Source organism: Sander vitreus, chromosome 16 (genome assembly GCF_031162955.1).
Source record: "Sander vitreus isolate 19-12246 chromosome 16, sanVit1, whole genome shotgun sequence".
Classification (NCBI taxonomy): Eukaryota; Metazoa; Chordata; class Actinopteri; order Perciformes; family Percidae; genus Sander; species Sander vitreus.
This window is the reverse complement of record NC_135870.1, coordinates 12573710-12589514: the sequence shown is the minus strand read 5'-3', so window position 1 is coordinate 12589514 and position 15805 is coordinate 12573710. Positions and strand designations below refer to the sequence as shown.

The window sequence follows — 15805 nt, the reverse complement described above, 5'->3', positions numbered from 1 at the left end:
AAGCATCAAATAAACAATAGAAAAGCTAGTTAATAACCATAAGATTATGATTATATTACATCGTAATGAGCCGAAGTTGTGACACATCAAAAAACTTCCACAGCTTCTAGCCAGCACATGGAAATACATTAACACCACAGCAGGGAATAGCATGCACAGAGGTGTATGAAAATAAGGGAGCAAGTTTTTAAAACACAAATCTTAATATTTCACAAAACCACAAATGTTTTGTGACTTCAAAGTTTTTCTAGAAAGGTGGCCACACTAGAACAATGACAGTTACATTACCTAACCATAGTTTTACAAACACATGCATCATCTTCTAAAGTGGCTCTATATAGGCATTTCACAAAAATATTATGAAATGCGTATTTCTTTCCATGTTTGAGGGCAGAGCAGTTCTTACAGTATATGCCAAAAAAATGGTTAGTGCATGTACATATAAACAACATACAAAACTAATCTGGCATATCAAGGTTAATTTATTGTCATTCTACAACACAGGATTGAATTGCAAGCTGTAGTCCCTTTTTGCTTCACCAGAAAAACAAACAAAACAAAAAAATAAATTCACACAAATATTCTATATTATATGTAAAATTTTTATATTGTCTTGCAAACTCTAGGCTTGACTGTGGATTGACAGAAGCAAATTGCCTCTTCATACCCACAAAACTATTTGCTGTGTACAGTACATTCAGCAGGAAGGACTGTCCACCTCGGGCGATAAATGGCCGAAGCTCTGCACCAAACATAATATGCGGGGGAGAGCAACACAACAGCAAAGTCTCCCACTCATACTGGTCTATTGTTAATGCCAACTATGGGGGAAAGACGGAAGTACATGTCCAGACAAGCAACATAAACTACCACTCACTGCACCTTTAATGCCATGTAAAGTCGATGGGGACAATAAGGCCAAAGTCACAGGTCAAATTAAAGCACTGAACAAGGAACCAGACACAAAAAAACCTTACCAAACTTCAGAGGGAGGAGACACCCAACAGCAGCTCACAACCTGTTAATCCCAGATCATTAGATCTGGTGTTCACAGACCTGGAAAAAAGGCATATCCAGGGGGTTGTTGAGTACAAAAGAAGTGGCTCCTGTGTGCATCCCATTGTAATGGAATACTCCACATGGAACAAAAGATGAAAGCCAACCAACGGAAATTGCTGACTTATGCACTTTGATAGCAAAATGCAACAACTTCTCTCAGGCAAGAAAGAAATCATTGATTGGGCAGTTGTGAAGACAGAGTGGCTCCGCAAATCATTTCATGTGCCTTATATCCAGATATAATTTAGGTGAGAATGTATACACTGTCGATGCATACTTGTAGCCACAAGTATGCATCTTCACAAGGCAGATGAGAACCTCAGTTAAAATGCCTTTGCTAAATGCAAATATAGGTGGGACAAACCTAAGTCAAGAAGGTGGCAATAATGCCCCTAAAAGCCATTTCAAAGTCCTCTAAAAAAGCGGTAGACAACGCAGCAGTGTAGCAGCCTCTTTGGTAGCCTTCTGTCTCCTAAACATCTTTTGTCAAGCTATGTAACAACACAAACACATGGGTAAGTTGTGTGAATGGAGTACAAATAAGACTTGTTTTGCTGATGATTTTGTCTGCCATTATACTTCCACTTGCTGATACTGATATAGTTCGGATTGGGAGGAGTACAGACTACATACAGTGGGGAGAACAAGTATTTGATACACTGCTGATTTTGCAGGTTTTCCCACTTACAAAGCATGTAGAAGTCTGTAATTTTTTATCATAGGTACTCTTCAACTGTTAGTGACGGAATCTAAAACAAAAATCCAGAAAATCACATTGTATGATTTTTAAGTAATTAATTTGCATTTTATTTCATGACATAAGTATTTGATACATCAGAAAAGCAGAACTTAATATTTGGTACAGAAACCTTTGTTACAGAGATCATACGTTTCCTGTAGTTCTTGACCAGGTTTGCACACACTGCAGCAGGGATGTTGGCCCACTCCTCCATACAGACCTTCTCCAGATCCTTCAGGTTTCAGGGCTGTCGCTGGGCAATACAGACTTTCAGCTCCCTCCAAAGATTTTCTATTGGGTTCAGGTCTGGAGACTGGCTAGGCCACTCCAGGACCTTAAGATGCTTCTTACGGAGCCACTCCTTAGTTGCCCTGGCTGTGTTTCGGGTCGTTGTCATGCTGGAAGACCCAGCCACGACCCATCTTCAATGCTCTTACTGAGGGAAGGAGGTTGTTGGCCAAGATCTCGCGATACATGGCCCCATCCATCCTCCCACCTCTCTTCAGGTCATTGACCAGGTTCTGTCATGTAGTTCTGGGCTGATCCCTCACCTTCCTCATGATCATTGATGCCCCACGAGGTGAGATCTTGCATGGAGCCCCAGATCGAGGGAGATTGACCGTCATCTTGAACTTCTTCCATTTTTTAATAATTGCGCCAACAGTTGTTGCCTTCTCACCAAGCTGCTTTCCTATTGCCCTGTAGCCCAGCCTTGTGCAGGTCTACAATTTTATCCCTGATGTCCTTACACAGCTCTCTGGCCTTGGCCATTGTGGAGAGGTTGGAGTCTGTTTGATTGAGTGTGTGGACAGGTGTCTTTTATACAGGTAACAAGTTCAAACAGGTGCAGTTAATACAGGTCATGAGTGGAGAACAGGAGGGCTTCTTAAAGAAAAACTAACAGGTCTGTGAGAGCCGGAATTCTTACTGGTTGGTAGGTGATCAAATACTTATGTCATGCAATAAAATGCAAATTAATTATTTAAAAATCATACAATGTGATTTTCTGGATTTTTGTTTTAGATTCCATCTCTCACAGTTGAAGTGTACCTATGATAAAAATGACATATCTCTACATGCTTTGTAAGTAGGAAAACCTGCAAAACCGGCAGTGTATCAAATAACTGTTTTCCCCACTGTATGTGGTTTGGAAAAATTTATGTTTACATCTTTTTAACATCTGGCTTAAATATTGTTCTATATTAATAACCACCTCCAAAGGTGTTTTGAGTAATCAAATTGCAATTTGTTTCTAATACTTCTTGGCAGCATTTGGCTTTGACTTGGCTTTTGTGATTATCATGTAGCTATCCTATCTGCCCAAGACACATGAAGGGGAAAAGTGTAAGTGGGTAACTCACAGCTGGTCAGGTGTCGGGGGGATATACTATGGGATTGCATGCCAGGTACAATTACAACCTTAATAATAACTTACTATTGCTATCAATGTGGAAAATTCTGTATCAGAATGTATAATCTGTATCTGTATAAGAATATGCATGTTCATAGCAATTTTAAATCTGGCTCTCTTCCTGATCATGCTTTGTGAAATATCCTCCAAATAAGATCCTGAGAGTTGCTGCCAAGATGAAAAAATTGAGCCAACATTTTCTGAGAGTCCAGGTATAAGGTGGTGCTTACAAGAAACTAGGGCAATATATGCTGACAGGGAAGCAAAGAATGTTGCCACAAAGCAAAAATTCCAATATGCAGGAGAAGAGTGGATGAGCAGCTGCAGGGTTTAGCTGAGCAGACAAAAATGCTACTGTAGTTTTTCAGCGTATATATCAGAGTATATATTCAGGTTCGTTACCCCTTTAATGTAAATGTGAATCAAGTAAACTAAGGTACTTTGGTTGGTAAACTATAGGCAGTTTTACTTGACAACCAGGCACTAGTGTGATGTGTTTCTCTTATTTGCTCTTGTTCCCACTCCTACGCAGATTTGGGGTGAATCTCCAATCCAGACAGCCCTCAAGCCCAATAATTGGCCATTAGGGGCATGCCTTCTCCACCATCTCTCATGCCTCAAGGAAAGGAATGTGTAGTTTCTTAAAATGATTGTGTGCTGCTGGCTGTAGACACCCCACGCATCATATCCTTACAGTACCTACTGCTATTCCTCACATTCAGACGTCTTGGACAATAGCTCTCCTCTTGTGCAGACTAGCCCCCTACCTGTGTTCTCAATAATGAATTCCTGAAACACACACGTCCTCTCCTTCAACATAGGGCTCAGGGTCCATTTCCCGAAGGTATCTTAAGATATATTGATCCTAGCCCATAGATTTATAATGGGGCCTGTCAGCCTTAAAATGCTTCAAGGAACCAGGGCCCAGGTTTGGTCTGTCAAGATTAAGAGGTGTGTGCCTTACTGTATACAACCCCATTTGAAGCAGGGCATGGTTGGAAAGAGATTATTTGCTAATTTCTTTACAATGTAATTTACTAGGCATACATTCATTTCCAGGTTGGAATTTTTTTTATTTGAGTGACCATTTTTCAAGTAAGTAAGATTTGTCACAAATGGTCAAAGTATGTTTTTGAAATATATTTTAAAAATGGCTTAGACCTTCCTATCTTCATTGTGACCACCTGTATTTCATGTCATGTCTGGCACTAACTTAATTCCAGTAGCTCAGCCTAAGCACTTCTTGTCACTTTTCATAAACTACACAGATGATGTATTCCACTCCACCTGTCTGTGTCGCTTGGTTAGATCTACATAGCATGAATCCCTGTGACATCAAGTATTACTCAGCTCAGTTCTGCACACAGGGGCTAAGACAAAATGCGAGAGACATTTAGCTTTTGCACAGCATACAAAGGTCTATCAAGTTGAACAATATGAAAAAGAAAAGCATCTGCCCAGCCACAATCCACTTTACTCTTGGCCTTGGAATTTCTATGTCTGACCAATTAACATTCCCCTCTAACATCACTCCAACTAATAGAGTTTCCTCCTCAGTTTAAGTGTTTCTCCTATTATCATGTTTGTACTATTTGCCTGCACTTGAGGAGACATTTTTAGCCCAAATGATAGACCCACAAACTAACTCTTTTACCATTGACCTCAGAGAGGACATCACTCAGCAGTGTACTTCACAGTTTAGAGGAGCTTGACCTGCACACAGCATTTTAGAGGCATCATCTGCTCAGAAGGTAGACACAACTTGCATTTAATTATTACAGAGTTAAATCCTCAACAGCAAATAAGACAAGCACAAGCTAAGCTGAAGTGTTCTAGATAACCATGAATATAAACTCACTTCACCACTGGCTATGTGACTGCAAATATTAATAATCCCCACATAAGTAAGCATGCATAATATGTAAAGTTACTCAGTGTTGTATTTTACATCTACTGTAGATGACAGTGATCAAGAGGGTAGTAAGTTATTCTGTCAAGGGTAGGTGAACTCATCATGGTTAATGTCTCATTTTCAGCGTTAATGTCTCACTGGTCATAATGATATGACCAATGACACAGACTGCATGTCTAATTAAAATTATTTGGAATGTTGCTGGTAATTAGCTGGATTTATTTCTGTGGCAGAGGCTGGTGTCACCAATATGTCACATCTCAAAATGTCACCGTGCTTATTTTTTTCACAATTGTGAAACTGTGCTCCCAATTGATCTTTAATGAGACAGAAAGCCAACTGAGTGAGCTGAAAGCAAACATGATAAAACATGTAAACAAAGGTAATAAGTGTATATTTTTTAAATGTGTGACTAATCTTTCTATTCTAAATAAATCAAATGATTCTCTTGAAAATATTTTGAATTTGGTGATGCTTAAACTATTTTGAACTCATCTAGGCAGATAGATGCAAGCCTATACAGAAGGTTAGATACAGGGCTATGTGAACCCCTGATGAATATGTAAATGGTTAAATGTAACAACAAATTATGAATCTGATTGACTAAAGTCACTTTTTACCGTATTCCTCATGTTCCTATGCTATATCTGGTGTCTACATCCGTTACATGATGTAAAAGAAAAAAAGTCTACATATTAATACATTTCACAGATATCAAATGGGACAAGAAATGGTAAGTCACATTTACTTGAAGGAAATTAATTGTGAAAAGAACTGTGACATTGTTCTCAAAGCAGTTTGGCAATTCTCCAGAGCAGCATGGTAGCTCAGTGGTTAATATGGTCATCTAGAGGTCATACATTAAAATATTTGAGTGCAGCTTTCTTACGTTTGCTGTGTTTGCATGTGTTTCCTTGGTCATTAAATGGAATAACTTCCAACTAAATGGAACATCTAAATTGACCATTAATGTGTATTATCTGTCATACTGAAATGAATGCATCACAATAAATGGAAAACAATTGCCACCTGGACCGTCTAATGCATAATCAATCTACAATGCTATTATTTGGATAATATCTGGCAGTTATGTAAAGAATAATAATTTAGGTATTCCAGTTTGGATTGTTATAAAAAGCAACTCAAAATATTATTTTCAGTGGACAAGCTGTGAAATCTTAGGCTTCTAAATACAAATAATGGTCAATGGCTGCTAGGGTGTTGAAAAGTGCGTGGAAAGAAAATGCCCATACATTTACACATCTCATAAGGCAGAGTGGAAACGGCTCAAACATGTGTCCTCATGCTTATTTAACATTATACACTGGTGCATGAATGTTCTATGAAAAGGGCAAATATCCCTGTCCAAAACTATAAAATGAGTACCATAGAAGCACCAAAAGTCAGCAAACATAGTGTGGATAGTAAAATTAAAGAGAACATGCATATGTAATAAATCATCTTGCCAACAAAACTGTAAACTTTTTGAATGACTTTTTGTCCTACCTCTGGTGTGGCTAGGGACCCTCCGGCGACCCGTCGACGAGCTGTGCATGACATGATGATAGTGAGACATGTCCGTTGGCGTGTTGGGAACACGGAAACTGTCCTGGAACCTCTGCATCAAATCCTCTACTGACTCCATGTTTGGGTCAATAGCTACGAAACAGAGATTCCAAAGTGAAAATGGCAGGCATGTCATAAGGCTTTAAAGTGAAAATAATTTTGCAAATAGTGACCCACACACAAGATAAAGTAAAATACACACATGGATGCAAAAAGGCAAATATCCCCAAATAGCTTTTTTCTCTTATTTTTTTAAAGATATTATTATTATTATTATTATTATTATTCACAAGATAAGAGTCACTAGGCTGTCCCATTGACACTGTAAAAAACAGCACAGTGTTATTTCTTTTATCTGGCCTTTATATGATTCCATCAATTCAATATTGCCTCATCTCTACAGGGACCCTGCCTACGCTTCCACTGATGGCTCAGTCTCACTATTTTTCTGATGAATGACTCCAAAACAACTGGCTGTGGGGAAAAGGGGGGTCGATTTTGTACAGTAGAAAATTGCAAAAGAAAAAGGACAGGACATTCTGTCTAGATATGCTCTGGCTAATTAATTAATGCCAGAATGAAGAGACTAATTAGTCTCCCCTTATTGTGTCTGACACAAACAGGTTGAAGCATGTGGATATCTAAAAGAGATTATGCTGTTCAACTACATGTATCTACAGTCTCTGTTAATAGAACCGTTCAAGCTCAATTTAAGTGACATTGTAAATGAATCTATGTAAGGTGAAATTATTTGGCTGTACTATATGTGGGCAATCATGTCTGCAAGCATGTACTGAAAGTGTAGGATTAGACAGCTGTGGCCCAAAACAAACAAACGCTCAACAAACTCTGAAAAACAGCTCAGTCCCCAAACTTAGTATAAGTATAGCAATCTCCAAAAGATGAGGCCATTTATCACCCCAACTACCACTACCCCCACCTATCATCAACATCTTTTGATCTGTCAGTCCGGCTCAGAGGTGTACTCTTTTCCATGAATAATGGTGATGTGTTGCTCCCAGTGGATGCTCATCGTGCATGCCAATGAGCGTGCAAGAGCAGAGGAAGATAGAGATGAAGAGGATGAGGGTGGAAGTGAAGAGGCAGGAGTATTCACATTGTTTTGATATTATAAATGGAAAGTTAACAATAACAGCGGTGATGGAGTGTGCTTCAGAACAAATATCCTTGCAATGATACACAATTTGTTCAGATTCATTTGTGGTTAGCTCACTCTACAATGGTTAATATTTTTTTTAACAGGGAATTGTTGTTGGCATGGCTACGGTAATAGGCCCCCGTAACCAGGTGCAAGACATGATGCAAAGTGACCATGACCTCATTTTGGGGACAGATGTTGGCTTATGGCCTCCAGCCCAAAATGTTTTTGCTTTGTAGAGTTATCAAAGTTTTTATAACAATTGTCAAGATGAACAAAACACCTAACAGTTGTTTGGTCCTTGCATATAGCTACGACCAAATCCTGATCTCTTTTCCGGAGACAGAGACACAACACCATCTAGCTTGTGCTGTTTTGTAACCTGCCCATGTCTCCTGACACAGTGCAGATACAATGACAGAGTGAAATTAATTTAAAGTGCATTGGCTACTACATATTTTAGCTCTTCTATTTGGGTGTTAGTTAAGTTAGTCATCCATTTATCCTTGAAAGTTAGGAAAACAACAGGAGAACTATAACACTATGCAGCACACTCACTGTTAACCTACACTTAGCAATGAACAAAACACAAGACACATACGCATTTTCTTTTTAGATAAAATACTGTATGCACATGGGTTGTTGACTAGGATTCCAGCAGCTGGCCAGAGATGTTTCATCAAAACACCTATTCATACATGATTGAAGAGGGAGTAGAAAAATGTTAGATTTTTTTTTTCGCGAGGCATCAAGACGTGTCTATAGCCACAGGGCAGGATATGGACTTTCTGGAGATATTTCCACTATAACAGTGTGTCACATTATCCCTGTGTTATCACTATACAAATTGATCTAAGGTGCCCTGAAGGCAGCCAAAAAGCTTGTCAAGCTGAGTCAAGCACACTCAGGCAGTTGAAAACGATGTAAACTAATGGTTTATAGAGCAAGCGAGCATCAACTCTGTGAAAAGCACCACAGTCAAAAAATGTACAGTATGTAGTGCAAAGAAAACAGCAATACCTTAGGATTATAATTGCTGCACATGTTTCATAAGTGTTGCGAGCATATTTATTCATAAGAGATGGCTATATGTAAGTATACTGTAGGACAGCAATGGTGAAATTTAGACTTAAGACTAAATGCTCATTTTTAAGCATAAGGTTGAAGAGTAAGTTTGGTTTAGTTTAGTGAGTAGTTGACATATGCATTCACACAGAACCTGAGGCCATCTACCATCTGATACTGTATAATCTAATGGCATTAAATGTTTTCAGTTTAATTTCCTGTTGCAGTGTTTGCTAGTATAGCTCATGGAAATGAAACAGATCATTTCACCACAGTTCTGGTGAAATAGTATATACTTTTTGTTTATGAAGAATAGGAATTTCCAGATCTCTGAATTTGAAAATGTTGTTTCAATCATGCTGCTAGTTGAAAATAATAAAGTAATTTACTTTGTATAAGTGTGCTTTTTGTGCATTTATCTAACTGCCACTGTTGCTGACATATCCCCCACATCACTGCTGCTAAGTGGCCAGTGGCTTCAAATTCACAGTAAGCTGTGCACATCACTCACTCACCACCCCAGCCTTCATTCATTTGTTTCTCTATTTACGATACTACCACTTACTGAATGTTGCCTCCAGCTTCTATTGCTGAAAATTAGTTTATTTACAATCCAGCAGCCTTCAATGTATCACATACTGCAAAGATATCCATTTTGTTTGACTAGCTAATGGACTACAGCTAAAGCTATGATACACTACCAAAGTATAATTTGTTCTGCTACCATGTTGTATCATACAGATACATGTAATTGAACTTTGATGCTGAAGCAGCTACTGTTGCTGTTGCTTCTGGTTATTGTGTGGTGCATGTACACCAACCCTTGGCTGTGAGTCGGGTTCTGCCTTGTGCTGAAGGAATGCTTTTGAGCACATGACACAGAGACTAAAACAAGAGTTCCCTACAAGTCCTGGCACCGACTTGCAAAGGATTTCCCATACTGACAGTTTCCTTTAAACCAACCAAGTCTAAGTCAATTTCCATGCACAGTAAGTCCCACATAAGTGCGTAGGATGGTGTGCAGTGATGCCAAAAAGGTAACTCACTTGTCATTGGTTACACACTCTTACAAACACACACACACACACTGCATGGACCATAGTACTCCTAACTCTGTTGCATGTACGTTAAGCATAATGTAAAAGCTTTAGCTGTGGTGCATTGAGAACACATACCATGTGATGCACTAAACAGTTTAGACAAAGATGACAATGGAATGGACACATTTTAAATTAACCTTGTGCTATATGCATCAGCTATACAGTATGATGCAGAGAATAAGTCAAGGCTTTTACATTGGTGGCCAGAAAACATTTCTCTTATATACAGTAGCATGTCTAGAAGTAGAAAAAGCCTCCTCTCCTTTTCATGTGCATCAATGTGTGAATGTCCTGGGAGAAAGAAAGCACATTTCAAGGCCATAATAGCGGAGTAGTTTTCTCTGTTAGGCACAGCAGAATGTATCTTAAACAGTAAAATGACGGTATAGGCTTACACACATTCAACCTACACATGTTCTGCTGGCCAACACATTTGGCATTTGGTTTGCATTTTAAAATCCAAAAGGGCTTCACTTCAGCTGTAGTGTCAATATGCGGGGCTAAAATCTTTAAAGGAAAGTGAATAGAAAACATAAAATACTCAACAATGGCTAAGGGAGCTTCATTCCCTGTGGGCATTTATGGTAGTTTTAGGCTAATTCAGGTACTTGGGGTTAGCAAAAAAAACAAGAAGGGCCAGAGTGGGTGGCACTTAAGCTTTGACCTGCCATGACTGAGCAGAATGTGTGACAGCATGTCTGAGGTTAACTGCTTGCATACATATTTCATGGCCTCTCTTTATCCCTCTTCCTTTGTTCCATTTTGAAGAAAGAAAAGATCCTAGGCAGGGCAGAAGTGCCTTGAGCCACAGACTTCTTGAAACAAATGTAAGTCCCTGAGTTGCTGATGTTTATGTTTTTATCTCTGTCTTCCCCACTAACACACACATACACCTTAAATCTCAACCATCTTAAAATATTAAAATATGATGATGGATGTGTTTGCACCATACAGTAAAGTACACTTAATCTACACTATAATCTTTGGCCAATCTTTAGATATGAAGCAATCATTTCATTTAATTACAAACAAGATGGTCCTCATGTTATCACTAATTGTCCTCAAGACTCCATAGTTGACACAAGATATTGTAAGACATGAATGTCTGCATTAGTCATGAACACTAAAACACAAATGTGTTCATTTTTTGCAGAATGTTTTCTCCTGAAGGTCTCTCACTATTTTGCTGTTAATCCCCATTTCTCACTTCTGTCAGAAGCAGCTACCAAGATATTTTATTCTGACATTTGTTTTTCCCCAGACCCCAGGTCCACACTGGCTTCTCATTTTGAGTTCAATGTCAGCTAAAGCTCGGGTGCCTTTATTTTCTCTGTTTCATCTCCCTTATCTGCAGTTACTCCCTTATCATGTGTTAACAGTGTCTCATAAGCAGTGGATGTCAACAGCATGATGCATCAGTCAACCTATTCCTGGTGGTCTAACGGTGCCCAGTATGGGAAGATAACCCTTCCTTAATTTTCTATTTGTTGGACTGCATGCTTGTTTTTGTTTATGCAGGCTTTTGTGAAAGTGTGCATGCATATGCATGTGTTTGTTTTTGTCTATGTAAATGACATGTCTTAGCTCTTGCCCCACTTTTATTTGCTACTCCCTGTCCGTTAAATACATTGCTTTCACAGCTGTGTGTAAAGCACAGCAGTTTACATAAAGTGTACTCCAATCACCATTTTCATCTTTTCATGGCCTTTACCGGAATATGAAAATGGCCGTCAAACCAAAAGAAAAATCTATTTGAAGCTTGATAACATACTCAACAAAGACAAATGTATTATATGGATATGTTCACATCCAATGTAAAGACCATGGCACATTAAACATCTGAAAAATAATCAGGGTGTTGCTGAAGTGTTCACTAAAAACATAATACCACCTTTCCGTTTTTCCCTCCTTCTCTCTGTTTTTTTGCATCTCTTATACTCTAGCCTCCCCTGGGAGCTCATTGGTGAGCAATGCATTCATACAGACCCAGAGAGGTAAGGCATGCAGCCATTTGCTTTTTGATGGACATGTACTCAGTGTTCTTATTATGGGTCCACTAAAGTGTCAGGAGAGCCTCACTAGTTAGGCAAAACACAAAAAGGTTAGCATTAACAAACTACTTACTGACAGACAAGTTAAAGGGGAATTTCGGTATTTTTCAACCTGGACCCTATTTGCGCATGCATTTCTGTCTAAATGACTAATGTGAACAAAGATCTTTGAAATTGGTCCAGCTTTGAGTGAGAACGCTGTTACCAATTACCAGGCTGCAATGTAATGTTGGTAATTGGTATCTATTTTTTCATACCTTGACATTTCACCAGGGTGTACGGTATACAAAGGTATTTGTGTAAAATAAAAATAAAACACCTGGCGTGGACCACGCTGTCCAACAGTATTGGACATTAATTTCTTCCGCTTATGGCAAGGGACCCGTCTAATTTGCCAAGTATTTGACATCGTCATTTCTGTCATTTCGTTGGTGAAATATATTCATTTCATAATCACAAGAAGAAGAAGCAGACAAACAAGAACAAGACAAATGTGGGTGGCATAAAAAAGCTTAAATTGTCACAGTAAACTTTAGAGATGACTGCTGATTGATGTTTTCCCCCTGTGCAATTCATTGTCAAAGTAGATATTAGTTGAGAATTCAGCATACTGTTTGTTAGTAATAGTACCGACACCATTATTTTTACTACTACAGTTGCTGCTACAGCTTCTACTAATACAATAACGACAATGCTAATAAATGTGTATGGTATGACATAACTTATAACAATCAACAGAGGAGGGATTCATGTTTTTTCATTTAAAAAAATAAATAAAAAAGATTCACTGGTAAAGCACTAATTTGCAGAAGAGGTTTCTAAAAATATATCTCTGGGTATCACAACAACAACAAACTGATATAATGATGCCTGTATCTGATGCCCGTACCTTCACAGAAAATGATATTCAGCACCAGGAAAGGCAACAGTTGTTCTGTCAGCAGAAAATACACTGAAGGACTAGCTACTCAAAAAAGCCAAATGAACAAGACTAGGCCGGCTTCCACCAAATTGCTGATACAGCCTATGGGAATTACTGTCTGTCAGAAACTGAAACCTTTGACCATGACTTTCTGTCCATAAATAGTGCTTGAACCTTATTTCTCTTAGGCTCAAGAAGCTATTTCCTCTCTGCTGAAAGTCAGTGAGACACAAGGCAACATTTTCAGGATCCTCAACAATGCCCTGTGCCCTAAGGCAGGTGGTGATACGGCTAGCAATTCAGCTTGGAAGATGGATTAGAGTACTCTGAATTCACACAAACACATATATGTTAGTAGTAGACTGTGTGGAAGCTATTCCATATCATGCCACATGTCATGCTAAACTACCTGTTTTAGGGGACAGGGTATTGACCAAGACGCTGCAGAAGTTGCCTCTACACTTAAGCTAACCTTAGCTAAATGCAAAAAACACAATTAAAAAAATAGAATCTGTACAATCATTCATTTGGTATAAAATGATTTTGTAAACTGGAAAATAAAATAAATTTCTGCCTATTCCTAGCAGGCATCTTTTAAAATATACAGATTCATTTAATTCACACACTAACACCAATAAAGCCAGTTAAAGCCAATACGATCAACACGGAAGTAAACTAAATAAAATGACAAAAGTTGGAAAATGAATGGTCAATATCACTTATGCACATATTGCCAATTTAATTTTAGCAACTTCTTGACATGTTTCAACAATTGGGAATCAATTATAGACTCTCCCTATTCAAAGCCATCCCACCAGGCAGCCAACGGCACTCATATACACAGTAGCAGATGCAGGTATGTGGAAAATGGTGGAGACATTTCTGAAGATCTTTGATCCTACAAACCCCTGCTGTTTTCATTTGGAGCAAATCTGAAAGAAATCAAAATTCCTGCAGATTTCAGTTTTTTTTTTTATTACATTTCCTTTTATTACTCCCATTCTCATGTCTGTTCTTTGCCTGTACCTCCAACACATGCCATCACGCATGCAGGTACAAGCACATACACACTTTAGCTGCATCTCTATTCCCTTGTGTTCTCTCCTCCCCTTCACAGCTTGGGGAGCAAATGAGTGCAGAAGGGATCAATAGCAAGGAAACAGCTCTGATTCCCTCTGTGATTTATTAAAGTTGCCATTGTGTCAATAGGAGCAGTCCAGTCTAGCTCTCTGGGAAAGCTTTGACAGCACTGCTTCTGGAAGTGTGACAGGTACATGGGAAGAGAGTAAGAGGTTTGACAGATACAAAGAAAAAGACAAAAGTCTTGGCGATGACAAGGGATCCAGAGATGAACGGAGAATGGCAGAGAGAGAAAGAAATAGAGCCAGAGACATGTGAGGAAGAGATGGGTAGACAATGGATGCCATGGGTGTTGAAGCAAAGAGAAAGGAGATGATGTTGGGAATGAGATGCAAATAAGAGAGCCGGGAGGGATACAGAGCAGCGGGTAAAGGAGCATAAGCTGAAAATATGAAAAGACAGACGGGGGAAAAAATAATGGGGAGAAGTTATCATAGAAAGAAAAGAGAAAGAATGGGCAGGAATTAGAGTCAACGTACAGTAAGAGGGCGAGACAATTAAATAAAAGGGAATTGTCATTTGGAAATGTACTTTTTATCTTGTGCCATTGAATAGTTTTAGAAAAGATCTTAATGTATGAACCACCCTAATTGGGTTAATAATGCTTACCACTAATCACAAAAAGCTAATATTTTGTGTATTTAAAATGATCAATGAATAGGTGGATACAGTTCCACAATGCTTATTCTCTGAGAATAAAGTCAGAATTCTGGGAAAAAAGTCAGAATTCTGAAACTCGGAACTCAACTACATTTTTCACATGTGGCCCTAATCCCCTTGCGTAGATCTCTAATCCCAAAACTAACAGATACATACCAAAGGCACCATGCTGAAGGCATTGCCACAGTTATAGCACGTAATCCATGTCGAAAAAAAGATACAGTATGGGAGAATTGCAAGTTTGACAAAATCCCACATCATAGAAAGAAAGGAATGAGCGGTATTGCATTTTTTTTCCTATGGTGATTGCCAAGATACTACAAAATGAAATATATTGACAGTTGAAAACACTTAAAGACATCTGGAGGACTTAGAAAAACACAAGGAACAGACAGAAACTCCCCCGCTCTGCAGGATTTGAACATTTACTGTCTCATGTCTAGTCATCCCCAGCCACTGGAAAGCATGTAATGTTCCATCTTTAGTCAGACACTTTTTCTTTCTGCTAGCTTTTGCCTCTACTTGTACATTTTAAAGCATCTGCTGCTTGCAGAGGAGCAGGAATAAAGTGCTATGTATAGCTCCTGCTCTTGCCATGGGCTAGAATAAAATATGGATGTGTCTCCCCATGCTGCGCCAGCTAAACATTGCAGGCCAAGCTCTGACCTCCAATTGCTCCAGACAGGCTAAAGCTCTTGACTGACAATTAATTCAGAAATACACCCAGGTCATGAGGTTTAAGAACAAGATCCTCATATAAAAATACTTCAAATAAATGTATCTGTTGGGACAGTGTGGAAGACAGTGATTCAAAAATGTATGGGTTAATAACTCACATTTTTAATAAGTAACATTGACGTGCAGCCTATTGCTGGCAGGTAACACCTGGAAACACCTACTGTAAAGCTGTATTGAATTGGATAAAGATGAGATGAGATGATTTATTGATCCCATGGTGAAATTCACAAGTTACTGTACCTGCCATGTCATACTTTGGTGAAAGAAACTCAAAAGTAACGCA

The 15805-nt window shown here is 38.8% G+C and overlaps 1 protein-coding gene across 1 annotated transcript in view; it reads right to left on the bottom strand.

The window, feature by feature from the left end:
* Positions 1-15805, bottom strand: part of astn2 (astrotactin 2) — a 314654-nt gene that overhangs the window by 181369 nt on the left and 117480 nt on the right. Inside the window, exon 4 of the mRNA XM_078271027.1 lies at positions 6628-6780. Coding sequence (XP_078127153.1) covers positions 6628-6780 — 153 coding nt within the window. The remainder of the gene's footprint in view (positions 1-6627; positions 6781-15805) is intronic.